At 39.2% G+C, this 13,476-nt stretch overlaps 1 protein-coding gene across 1 annotated transcript in view; it reads right to left on the bottom strand.

The window, feature by feature from the left end:
• The window catches only part of UQCRC2 (ubiquinol-cytochrome c reductase core protein 2), a 31,868-nt gene extending 18,720 nt beyond the window's left edge, over nucleotides 1-13,148 (bottom strand). The window contains exons 1-7 of the mRNA XM_068524011.1: nucleotides 13,025-13,148; nucleotides 10,354-10,437; nucleotides 10,107-10,256; nucleotides 9,086-9,150; nucleotides 7,687-7,743; nucleotides 6,975-7,099; nucleotides 4,913-5,010 (exon numbers count right to left, since the gene is read on the bottom strand). Coding sequence (XP_068380112.1) covers nucleotides 4,913-5,010; nucleotides 6,975-7,099; nucleotides 7,687-7,743; nucleotides 9,086-9,150; nucleotides 10,107-10,256; nucleotides 10,354-10,437; nucleotides 13,025-13,057 — 612 coding nt within the window. The 5' untranslated portion in view covers nucleotides 13,058-13,148. The remainder of the gene's footprint in view (nucleotides 1-4,912; nucleotides 5,011-6,974; nucleotides 7,100-7,686; nucleotides 7,744-9,085; nucleotides 9,151-10,106; nucleotides 10,257-10,353; nucleotides 10,438-13,024) is intronic.
• Nucleotides 13,149-13,476: the final 328 nt, after the last annotated feature.

Here is a 13,476-nt window from a genome sequence, read left to right as displayed (position 1 = left end):
AAGGGAAAAATGACAACATACAAGGGAACTCCCATAAGGTTAACAGCTGATTTCTCAGCAGAAACTCTGCAAGCCAGAAGGGAGTGGCATGATATACTTAAAGTGATGAAAGGGAAGAACCTACAACCAAGATTACCCTACCCGGCAAGGATCTCATTCAGATTTGATGGAGAAATCAAAAGCTTTACAGACAAGCAAAAGCTAAGAGAATTCAGCACCACCAAACCAGCTCTACTACAAATGCTAAAGGAACTTCTCTAAGTGGGAAACACAAGAGAAGAAAAGGACCTACAAAAACAAACCCAAAACAATTAAGAAAATGGTCATAGGAACATACATATCGATAATTACCTTAAACGTGGATGGATTAAATGCTCCAACCAAAAGACACAGGCTTGCAGAATGGATACAAAAACAAGACCCATATATATGCTGTCTACAAGAGACCCACATCAGACCTAGGGACACATACAGACTGAAAGTGAGGGGATGGAAAAAGATATTCCATGCAAATGGAAATCAAAAGAAAGCTGGAGTAGCAATACTCATATCAGATAAAATAGACTTTAAAATAAAGAATGTTACAGGAGACAAGGAAGGACACTACATAATGATCAAGGGATCAATCCAAGAAGAAGATAAAACAATTATAAATATATATGCACCCAACATAGGAGCACCTCAATACATAAGGCAACTGCTAAAAGCTGTAAAAGAGGAAATCGACAGTAACACAATAATAGTGGAGGACTTTAACACCTCACTTACACCAATGGACAGATCATCCAAAATGCAAATAAAAAAGGAAACAGAAGCTTTAAATGACACAATAGACCAGATAGATTTAATTAATATTTATAGGACATTCCATCCAAAAACAGCAGATTACACTTTCTTCTCAAGTGCACACGGAACATTCTCCAGGATAGATCACATCTTGGGTCACAAATCAAGCCTCAGTAAATTTAAGAAAATTGAAATCATATCAAGCATCTTTTCTGACCACAACGCTATGAGATTAGAAATGAATTACAGGGAAAGAAACGTAAAAAACACAAACACATGGAGGTTAAACACTACTTTACTAAATAACCAAGAGACCACTGAAGAAATCAAAGAGGAAATCAAAAAATACCTAGAGACAAATGACAATGAAAACACGACAATCCGGTTGGTGGGTGGGGCTGGGTTCCCTCCCTGTTGGTTGTTTTGCCTGAGGCAACCCGGTGCTGGATCCTGCCCGTGCTCTTTGGTGGGGTTGGTGGCGGACTCTGGGAGGGCTCACGCCGGGGAGAGCTTCCCCGGGCCTCTGCTGCCGGTGTCCTTGTCCCCACGGTGAGGCGGAGCCACCGCCCGCCTCTGCGGGAGACCCCCCAACACCAGCAGTGGACACGGATTTGAGCCCTGGTCCGGGAAGATCCCATGTGCTGCGGAGCAACTAAGCCCATGTGCCACAACTACTAAGCCTGTGCTCTAAAGCCCGCAAGCCACAAGCACTGAAGCCCGTGCGCCTAGAGCTTGTATTCCGCAACAAGAGAAGCCACCACAATGAGAAGCCCGCACACCGCAACGAAGAGTAGACCCCACTCGCCACAACAAGAGAAAGCCCACACGCAGCAACGAAGACCCAATGCAGCCAAAAATAAATAAATAAAACAAACAAATTTAAAAAAAAAAAAAAAAAAACCACGACAATCCAAAACCTATGGGATGCAGCAAAAGCAGTTCTAAGAGGGACGTTTATAGCAATACAATCCTACCTCAAGAAACAAGAAAAATCTCAAATAAACAATCTAACCTTACACCTAAAAGAACTAGAGAAAGAAGAACAAACAAAACCCAAAGTTAGCAGAAGGAAAGAAATCATAAAGATCAGAGCAGAAATAAATGAAACAGAAACAAAGAAAACAATAGCAAAGATCAATAAAACTAAAAGCTGGTTCTCTGAGAAGATAAACAAAATTGATAAACCATTAGCCAGACTCATCAAGAAAATGAGGGAGAGGACTCAAATCAATAAATTAGAAATGAAAAAGGAGAAGTTACAACAGACCCAGCAGAAATACAAAGCATCCTAACAGACTACTACAAGCAACTATATGCCAATAAAATGGACAACCTGGAAGAAATGGACAAATTCGTAGAAAGGTATAACCTTCCAAGACTGAACAAGGAAGAAATAAAAATATGAACAGACCAATCACAAGTAATGAAATTGAAACTGTGATTAAAAATCTTCCAACAAACAAAAGTCCAAGACCAGATGGCTTCACAGGTGAATTCTATCAAACATTTAGAGAAGAGCTAACACCCATCCTTCTCAAACTCTTCCAAAAAACTGCAGAGGAAGGAACACTCCCAAACTCATTCTACAAGGCCATCATCACCCTGATACCAAAACCAGACAAAGATACTACAAAAAAAGAAAATTACAGACCAGTATCACTGATGAATATAGATGCAAAAATCCTCAACAAAATACTAGCAAACAGAATCCAACAACACATTAAAAGGATCATACACCACGATCAAGTGGGATTTATCCCAGGGATGCAAGGATTCTTCAATATACGCAAATCAATCAATGTGATACACCATATTAACAAATTGAATAATAAAAACCATATGATCATCTCAACAGATGCAGAAAAAGCTTTTGACAAAATTCAACACCCATTTATGATAAAAACTCTCCAGAAAGTGGGCATAGAGGGAACCTACCTCAACATAATAAAGGCCATATATGACAAACCCACAGCAAACATCATTCTCAATGGTGAAAAACTAAAAGCATTTCCTCTAAGATCAGGAACAAGACAAGGATGTCCACTCTCGCCACTATTATTCAACAGTTTTGGAAGTTCTAGCCATGGCAATCAGAGAAGAAAAAGAAATAAAAGGAATACAAATTGGTAAAGAAGAAAGACAACTGTCACTTTTTGTAGATGACATGATACTATACATAGAGAATCCTAAAGATGTCACCAGAAAACTGCTAGAGCTAATGAATGAATTTAGTAAAGTTGCAGGATGCAAAATTAATGCATAGAAATCTCTTGCAGTCCTATACACTAATGATGAAAAATCTGAAAGAGAAATTAAGGAAACACTCCCATTCACCACTGCAACAAAAAGAATAAAATACCTAGGAATAAACCTAAGGAGGTAAAAGACCTGTACTCAGAAAACTATTAAGACACTGATGAAAGAAATCAAAGATAACACAAACAGATGGAGAGATATACCATGTTTTTGGATTGGAAGAATCAATATTGTGAAAATGACTATACTACCCAAAGCAATCTACAGATTCAATGCAATCCCTATCAAATTACCAATGGCATTTTTTACAGAACTAGAACAAAAAAATCTTAAATTTGAATGGAGACACAAAAGACCCTGAATAGCAAAGGCAATCTTGAGGGAAAAAAACTGAGCTGGAGGAATCAGACTCCCTGACTTCAGACTATACTACAAAGCTACAGCAATCAAGACAATATGGTCCTGACAAAAAACAGAAACATAGATCAATGGAACAGGATAGAAAGCCCAGAGGTAAACCCACGCACCTATGGTCAACTAATCTATGACAAAGGAAGCAAGGATATACAATGGACAAAAGACAGTCTCTTCAATAAGTGGTGCTGGGATAACTGGACAGCTACGTGTAAAAGAATGAAATTAGAACACTCCCTAACACCATACACAAAAATAAACTCAAAATGGATTAGAGACCTAAATGTAAGACCGGACACTATAAAGCTCTTAGAGGAAAACATAGGAAGAACACTCTTTGACATAAATCACAGCAAGATCTTTTTTGACCCACTTCCTAGAGTAATGGAAATAAAAACAAAAATAAACAAATGGGACCTAATGAAATTTAAAAGCTTTTGCACAGCAAAGGAAACCATAAACAAGACGAAAAGACAACCCTCACAATGGGAGAAAATATCTGCAAATGAATGAACGGACAAAGGATTAATCTCCAAAATATACAAACAGCTTATGCAGCTCAATATTAAAAAAACAAACAACAACCCAATCCAAAAATGGGCAGAAGACCTAAATAGACATTTCTCCAAAGAAGACATACAGATGGCCAAGAAGCACATGAAAAGATGCTCAACATCACTAATTATTAGAGAAATGCAAATCAAAACGACAATGAGGTATCATCTCACACCAGTTAGAATGGGCATCATCAGAAAATCTACAAACAACAAATGCTGGAGAGGGTGTGGAGGACAGGGAACCCTCTTACACTGTTGGTGGGAATGTAAACTGATACAGCCACTATGCAGAATAGTATGGAGGATCCTTAAAAATCTAAAAACAGAATTACCATATGATCCAGCAATCCCACTACTGGGCATATACCCAGAGAAAACCACAATTCAAAAAGACACATGGTCCCCAATGTTCACTGCAGCACTATTTACAATAGCCAGGTCATGGAAGCAACCTAAATGCCCATCGACAGAAGAATGGATAAGGAAGTTGTGGTACATATATACAATGGAATATTACTCAGTCATAAAAAGGAACGAAATTGGGTCATTTGTTGAGACGTGGATGGATCTAGAGACTGTCATACAGAGTGAAGTAAGTCAGAAAGAGAAAAACAAATATCGCATATTAACGCATGTATGTGGAACCTAGAAAAATGGTACAGATGAACCAGTTTGCAGGGCAGAAACTGAGACACAGATGTAGAGAACAAACGTATGGACACCAAGGGGGTAAAGCCGCGGGGGGGTGGGGGCGGTGGTGCGCTGAATTGGGCGAATGGGATTGACATGTATACACTGATGTGTATAAAATTGATGACTAATAAGATCCTGCTGTATAAAAAAATAAATTAAATTAAATTAAAACATTAAAAAAAAAATGTAATGTGTTTTATCAGTACCTCGTCTGGTGTCACTTTTCCAATCCTATAATCAGGACAATATAAGGAATTAGCCAAGGCATTTCGGTAAGCTGCAGCATGCAAATTTTCAATGACGTCTGTAAAATAAGTAAAGAAGCAGTCACAGAAGTGTGATTTAAATAAAGACAACACGACGTTTAGAGCCTAGAAAGCAATTAAACTATACAACTTTGGTCATCGAATTCAAGTATTAAGAAGACTGAAAATATACTTTCATTTAACCTCTAGGAACTGTTAAAATTCTGCCACTCGAATGTGCTGAGAAAAATAAGAGTTTCTATGATAGCAGCTTCTAAATGTCAGAGTCCACCTAAACTCTTCTCTAACTTTAATCAACCTGGTATCATCTGGAAACCATATATGGGTTTTAGATTCAGAAGTCTGAATCTAATTACAGTTCTGCCACTGATTTGTCGTGTGACCTTGATTAAGTCATCTAATCTGAATTTTGCTTACTTCTAGATTCCCTCTCGAGGTAACAAGGGAGTCGTCAGGGTAAGAGGAGATATGAAAGTATCAGTGGTAGGTCATATTACTAGCTTACAAGGGTCAAATGCTACTGCCACATTGTACACCTCCCTGGCACTGTTCCTACTTTCCTGGTTCAGTGCCTTTGCTTGAGGTATGTCTCTTTTATTTGCTTATTATTTGGGCGTCCCTCCATGCCAGGCACTGTGCTGGAAATACAGAGACCACTAAGACACATGTGTGCCCTCAAAATGTTGAGAGGGAAAAACTGTAAAATAAAGTATTATGGGTGTGATGTTAGTAGTATATCAAAAGTGCAGCGGGGACACTAGGGAAGGGCAGTGGGAATTGGAAAGGAGTAATAAAAGTAAAATTTGGGATGAGTCTTACAGAATGAGTAGGTGTTTCCCAGGTGAATGATCTGGGAACAGCATTTCAGGCAGAGGACACAGACAAAGGCATAAAGTATGACAACAGTCTGATTCAAAGGGGAATTGCAGCTAGGAGGGAAAGAGAGCAAGAAACAAGGGAGGGAGGCAGGGGCCAGATCATTAGAGTTACCATATATGCTAAGTTAAAGAGTTTGCCTTTAAAGGATTTTCACGTCAGAAGGATCACTGTAATGGCAACCTAAGATGTACATTGCCACTGATGGAAGATGTACACCTAGGGGCAGAGACACAAGCCAGGAGACTACAATAACTGTCCAGGCAGAAAGGATAAGGGCTGCAGCCTCACTGCTACCAGTGGGGAAGAAAGCTACTCTGGACACTGAAATCATCTTTTGTACAATTTTACCATTCTATCTATTTCTTTGGTAGAGGTCTGGAGTAACAAAGTTATCTCCATGAAATAATATGAGCTAACAGGAACCAAGCACTCATTATGTTCCAGACACTTGACAGGAGACCCTCTCTTGACAGGCCTGCATCTGAGAAGTCCATCCCATTCTGAGCCCCTGCAGCTGGTCACCTGCTTACACCTCAGTGGTCTACCTGCACACTTCCGCTCCTACCAGAAGTGCTATGACTTCTGAGAATGTGGTGCTTTTTGTAAAGATTTGTTTTGCCAGATGTGCTTGTCAAGATTAAATAACTAAACATTATATAAACACAAATATGAATACAAAAAAGTTTTTTTTTTTTAAAAATTAAGTTGATTACTTTGGAAAGACACAATAAAAGTGAGTTGGCTAAACAATAATAGCAGCAGCAACAATAAACTGCTGCCAGATTTAGTGTAAGCAAAACAACCACTGAAAAAACACCAGGGGTGGGGTGGGGTGGGCGGTAGGGTGGATGGGTGGGGAGATGGGGGGAGGGGGAGGGGGACGACACAGGCAAAAGGCCTAGGATTCTATAGTCAATTTACTTGCTATCAAAGATGAAAAATAACAATACAAATGTTTAGAAATGAACAATATGTTTTAAAAAGTGGACAAATTTTTGGAGAGGGTATTTTCAAACCCAAGGAGAAAAAGAATTTCAATAGCAATTTTATTCTTCTACAAATTGATCTTCTTAAAAACCCAGTATCTTAGAAACAATGGAATATAATCTGAAAGTGTACTTACGAGCCTGTGGATTCTGAAAAGCCACAGCTTTGTCAATCCTTAGCTGAGGCTGAAGGGCAGCTACCTCCCAGCGACGAAATTCTGGTGCTGTGGTGACGTTGAGCAGGAACTCCATTAGAATATCACTACAGGAGACATGAAGATAAGAGTTACCAGTCAATCAAGATGAAAAAAATGAAAAAAAAAAAAAAAATTAATTACATGGGACTGAGTGAACTGATGAGGATGAGTATAATTTTTGTGACTTTCTGTCTGAATTAAAAAAAAAAAAACCCACAAGGTCTCAGAGGCAAAGAATATACAAATCAATTTTCACTGCAAAGTAAAGGAGCTGTTACAGTGGAGGATTACTGGACTGAATGTCAATATTATGACATAATATGAGTGTGTTTCATGTTTGGTAATTGCAATCATTGTTGCTTTTGTTGTGGTCATCCATGTACAATGCTTGGTGTCAGTCTATTTATCTCTTGTAAAAATAAAATACAGTGTGTGTGTGTGAAAAAAAAAAAAAAAAAGTTACCAGTCAAAAATTTAAAACCAACATCCATTCTACATAACTGTATTGCTCTCATTATTAAACTTTAGGCAGTTTGTAACTAATAATCCGAAACCAACATCAGAGGTCATAATGCCACATTAAAAAAGACTACAACTGAGCAACTTAGTATTTCTTTAAAAGCAGATGTTCTAAACACACAAAGGTACTTACACATCATCCCGCAGGCATTCCACAGTATAAGCCATGTTTTCCCTTGTTGAAATCACACTGAGTCAAAAATAAATTACAGTGAATTATCTAAATCAGAAGAACAAGCTTTCCCTTATATCTTCGTTAAATCAACCACTTCTTTTGGAAAAAATTATTTTGAAGTACATAAAGTATAAATAATAGTATAACAAAAATACACTCAACTAAATTTAAAAAATATTTTTAAAAATCTTAAGAAAACCGCAGATATTTCAATCTTAAAAAAAAGGAAGAAAATCCTGACATGTTACACATGGATAAACCTTGAAGACATTTTGCTAAGTGAAGTAAGTCAGTCATGAAAGGACAACAAATACTGTATGATTCCACTGATACGAGGTACCTAGAGTAGTCAAAATCATAGAAAGAGAACACAGAATGGTGGTTGCCTGGGGCCGGGGGAAGAGGGGAGTGGGGAGTTAGTGTTTAATAGCTACAGAGTTTCAGTTGGGGAAGATGAAAACATTCTGGACATGGGTGGTGGTGATGGTTGCTTAATGACACTTATTGCGATAGAACTATACAATAAAAGATGGTAAATTTTACGTTAAGTATATTTTACCACAACTTAAAAAAAAAGGGCAACTTTAAAGTTGCAGATCTCTTTGTACCATTCCCAGGCTAACTCTTACACTTTCTCCCACTCTAGAGACAAACATAATCATAGGCATTACATATTATTTTGTTAAAAACCTCATACCTTAAAAAAATCTTGAAACTTGTTTTTCCACAAAACATTTTGTTTTTAAGTCTGCTATGTTGAAACAGATTGAGTTCATTCCTTAACTGCTGTGTAGTAGTCCCAGCATATTACTACATCATACTTCACTTATCCATCTCTTTAAAGATAGGCATTTAGATTGTTTCCGGTCTCAATAACGATAAAGAATCCCTTTGTGCATGTGGATTAAAAACTGTTAGGTTGTAGAATATGCTCATTTTCAATATTAATAGATATTCCTTGATTCTTTCCTATGTAGATGTATCAATTTATACTCCCACCAGCAGTACAAAATGGTATCACACTGTTGATTATAAGTAAAGATCATTGTTTCTGGCTTCCTCTTCTGGGAACAGCCTGTTCCTCTCCTCTGCCTGTCCATTTACTCTTTGGTTGTTTTTTCCTAATTTGTAGTTTTTTATTTTTCCAAATAATCCTCTCCATGTTACATATGTTGCAAATATCTATTCCTAGTTACTTGCATAAAGATGTTTTACATTTTATGCAGTCAAATTCATCAGGCTTTTCCTTCTTGTGCCTTAAGAAATTGTTAACCACCTTGATAACAGAGAGAAGTTCCTTTACAATTGATTATCTTCTGGTGTTTTCACTATTTCCGATTACTTATTTTTAACAAACCTTAATTTGCCACCAACTGCTTCAATTCCACGGGTTATCTTGAAAGATGAAGCTCCTTTTGTAGTCTTAGAAATGAAAAAACAATTGTTTTTAGTAGTTTTTTAATGCTAAGCTTGCCAAACATCACTTTATGTCAAAATCTAAAGTCTAATTGTCGTTAAATTCAAAAGGAACGCTAACCAAATAGTGAATCCTTTTTAGTTTAAGAATCATAAAACAAAGTTGACCAAAAAGCACAAGTATAGATTTTTATATAAAGTACATTTAGGTAAAAATTCCATTATCAAATACAAGCTTACTGGATTCATCCATTTATTCTGAAAGAGATCTGCATATGAGAAAGAGTAATTTTCTTTCCGTTTCTGGCACTTCTTTTTTAAAATTAAAAATTTTGTTTTTTACTGATTTCTTATGCTCTAGCACTAACATTTGGATGGACACTAATTTAATGCTTCTCTATGGTAAATATCCTGTGGTTTTTCATGATATATTAGGGGACTGTACTAGGTTGAAAGTGTCCCCCAAATTCATGTCCACCCAGAACCTGCAAATGTGACCTTATTTGGAAATAGCCTTTGCAGACATAAACATTTAAAATGAGGTCATGCTGGATTAGAGTGGGCCCTAAATCTAATATGACTGGAAAAATTCAATAAGAGGGATATTTGGACACAGAGACACAGAGAGGGCCATGTGAGAACAGGGGCAGATACTGGAATGATGCAGCTGCAAGCCAAGGAATGCCAAGGATTGCTGGCAACCACCAGAAGCTAGGAGAGACAAGGCAAGATTCTTCCTAGAGCCTTTAGAGGGAGCACGGCTCTACTGACACCCTGACTTTGACTTCTAGCCTCTAGAACTGTGAGAGGATAAATTCCTGTTGTTTAAGCCACCCTGTTTGCAGTAATTTGTTATGGCAGCTCCAGGAAACTAATATAGGGATGTTGCTTTTAGTTTTTCTTTTCTGTAGGACCAAGGTGCCACAGATTTCTAAACATATTGAGGTAGTAAAGATGCTTACCAAACTGGATGCAAGACGAAGCAAATGAGAGGTTCCTAAATTGTTGGAGTCCTCATATCTGCTGCCTGCTTTAATGAACAAACCAATTCTTGATGCAGGAGCATAGTTTTCGAGAGAAGCAATCACTAAACCATTTGGTAATCTGGTAAACTGTATTTAAAATAAAGTAGGGATGTGATTAATGTCTTTATATTACCAAGGACAGTAAGGCACATATGTGTCCAGTGAGCAACTCAGTGGGACTAACCTCAAGGTCCTGAGGATGTGGAGGCGCTCCTGCAGGGGCAGTTGTGGCTTTAGCTTTGGGAGCAACTTTGAGGGAATAAAATCTCTAAACACAAAAAAGACAGGTTACCACATTTCTCAAAAGAGTAGTGCATTGTATCCAAGTGGGCCCAAGCAATAGAGCGTGTTCAGTGGTAAAAGAACTCCATGGGAGGATTTAGCTGATTAACGTTACTATGAAATTACTACCCACCAGTTTACCCATACCACTCTTAAATCTCTAGTTATTTGTGATTTGTAGAGCCTGAAGGAATACTGAGTTGAACATGTTCATTTCGTACTATGTAAAGAATTACTGTATTTTCTTTTACCTTTTAACTACCTTATTAAAACTTCAAGTGGTCCTTTCTAGCTCTAATGCTTTGGAATTTTTTGAAGAAGTGTGGAATAGCCACATTCATACCCTTTTATAGATTTCAGCATTATTGCTTCCCTTATCCGCCCAAAGAGTCTCATCTTTTTAGTCTATTTTCCAATATGACTTCATTTCCTTAATCAGTTTAGCAATCTTTAAAAAAGACAAAGTATATCAAAGAAAACGTCCTCCAGCCCCCAATATTTCCCATAGTATCTTCACTCTCTTCTGTGCTACATTAAGACTACACAACCAAAGCTTTTATCTTCTTTGACTAATATACCCTGAGATTAACAACACTAATATACCCTGAGATTAACGACACTAATATACCCTGAGATTAACAACAGCTTCATCCATAGTAGATTCTCAGTATATATAATATGCAGCCACTGGAAGGGTAAAGGGGTCCTCTTAAATGTCAGATAATGGATCCAAAATGCATAATTTTATTCAGTTTTTTTTTGGCAAATGATATACAATGCCACAGAATGCATTTTGATTATGTCTAAGGATCTTAAGGTTACTAGTAGAGATGTTGAGAGTTAATCCTTGGTACTCCCAGGATCAAACGAACATGCTGCTAGAGTTTCCCAAGGACCCCCCTCAGAGGCTGCAATGCCCCTACTCCGTGTTGTCCAGGATGGCTGTTTGTTGTGCATTCAGCATCAGTGCTATACTATCGATAAGCTGGTTCCTAGTTTTCATTTGCTGTTAGTGCTTTCAAATTATAAATTCCAATTAGCTTTGCTTTATCATCATCAATTTCATTTCCTGGGTGTGGTATAGTTAACGCTACTATTGATTCTAGCTTTTGATTTTCCAGAAAGTAAAAACTTTAAGATACGTGGGCACAGCAGTTCAAATAATCCATAGTTCCATTGCTAAGGTACATTTAGGTGCTCTCCTCTCAAATGTGCCTGAACAGTGATACTTTGTTGGTTAGGTACTTCCTATAATTTGTCCCATTCAAATCTGTTGCAAAGAATTATCCTAGTAATTGTCCACACAACTACTATTTTATTTAAATAACAAAAGATGTATAAATTTATTCTTATGTAAAATAAGTGTTACAAGTAGAAACAACAATTGCTTTCAAGCTTATTGCAATTTGTTTACATTGGTCTTCTTCAACTCTGTTATCTTTGAGTTCTTTTTTCTACTGGAAGATGGGGATGGATGCAATGGAGGAAGAGCTTTTGGGGCCTTTTGCCAGTCTAACCGGGCTTCTCTCTAAGGGTTATTAATCACTGGTTAGTCTAGGGGTGCTAAGAAGGGTAAGAGAATTACAGCCTAAATTACAGCCATTTGTATAATTCACATTTTATCTATTTAAACATTAAGCACAGGGAAACTCCATTCTCCGGTCTTCTGCACCTCCTTCTAGCAGGTTACTAGGTTACTCAGTAACCCAGGTACTCTTGCCACTTTGGGCTGGAAAATTCTTTTTTGTGGGTGGCTTTGTACACCGTAGGATGTTCAGCAGTAGCACTCCCCCCAAGGCTGTTACAACCAAAAATGTCTCTAGATACATTGCCAACTGTCCCCTGGGGGGCAAAATTGGCCTCGCTGAACTTTTTTAATCTCAGAGACTGAGACTGTCCCCCCTTGACAACCACCGGTTCACACTGATATAACACTGACCCTAGAGGAGTTTTCCCCAAGCGACAGCTGTGTTTCACTCGGGCTTGAAGGAGGAGCCTTAAGAAGCTCTAGAAGGCAAGCCAAGAAACCCTCCTGGATAAACTCTAACAAGAGATCAAGAAAAGCACACTTTATACAGCCAGGACACCACAGTAACAATCAAGTTCCAGGCACAGTGAAAAAAGCTATAAAGGCAATAGCTCATTTCTTCCTTATGATTTTACTCATAAGCCCACTTAACCGTTGGGGAAGCTGATGCTCCGTGATACGCCAAGAAGCAGAGGCCGCAGTTGATAGGTTAGGGATGGGGGACTAGGTCTACGCCGGCCTCCTTCTGCACGCCAAGTGCAGCAGTGACCTTCAAAGGTGTCTCCACCCGAGTCGCTGCACCTCCGCTCTTAAGCCCTCCCCCTCTCTTCAGGTTTTCCAGCATTAAGTCTCCCCTGCTCAGAGCACGAGCTGGCCTTCCAACGCCCGATCCACCCAGCCTGCAGCCCACTTGGCCGGCAGGATTCACCTGAAGGGCAGAACAAAACCCAAGGCCCCGGGATCCCAAACCAGGCACCTCCGGTCCGTATGACCTTGCTGACAATCTGCTCCCCCACCCTCCCCCAAGCCCGCCAGCTGTGCTCACCGAGAGGGATCCGGCTCTGGCTATTAGTTTCATGGCTCAAGATTGCTCTGACCCGCGGTCACGGCCTCCTTAGAGTAAAGCAAGATGGCGGCCGACGGCGGGAGCGGCCCAGACTGCCCCGCGACACTATTTCCCACGCCTCCTACGTGAGGGTACTCTCTATACGACCGACCGCACTCTACTGCTCCTTGGAGGAGGTTGGAACAGTCCAACTCCTCCAAGACGCAGGATAGGGAGACGCATAATTTCGTAACGCAGTTTTCAGAAGATAATTTAAGTTACCGCTTTTGGGGTTCTCTTTCTGGCCCGGATTTCCGCTCTGTAATCCTCTTCTGACTACGTCTGCGACAGCCCATCGCAACCCCCCCCCTCCACTTTGGATTCTTCCGATCCTGTCCAATGAAAGAGCCCCGGTTCGCCGGATTCCACCCGCGGCCTCTGGGCTCCAGCCT

Source organism: Eschrichtius robustus, chromosome 16, assembly GCF_028021215.1.
Source record: "Eschrichtius robustus isolate mEscRob2 chromosome 16, mEscRob2.pri, whole genome shotgun sequence".
NCBI classification, from domain to species: domain Eukaryota; kingdom Metazoa; phylum Chordata; class Mammalia; order Artiodactyla; family Eschrichtiidae; genus Eschrichtius; species Eschrichtius robustus.
This window is presented reverse-complemented; position numbering and strand designations above follow the sequence as displayed.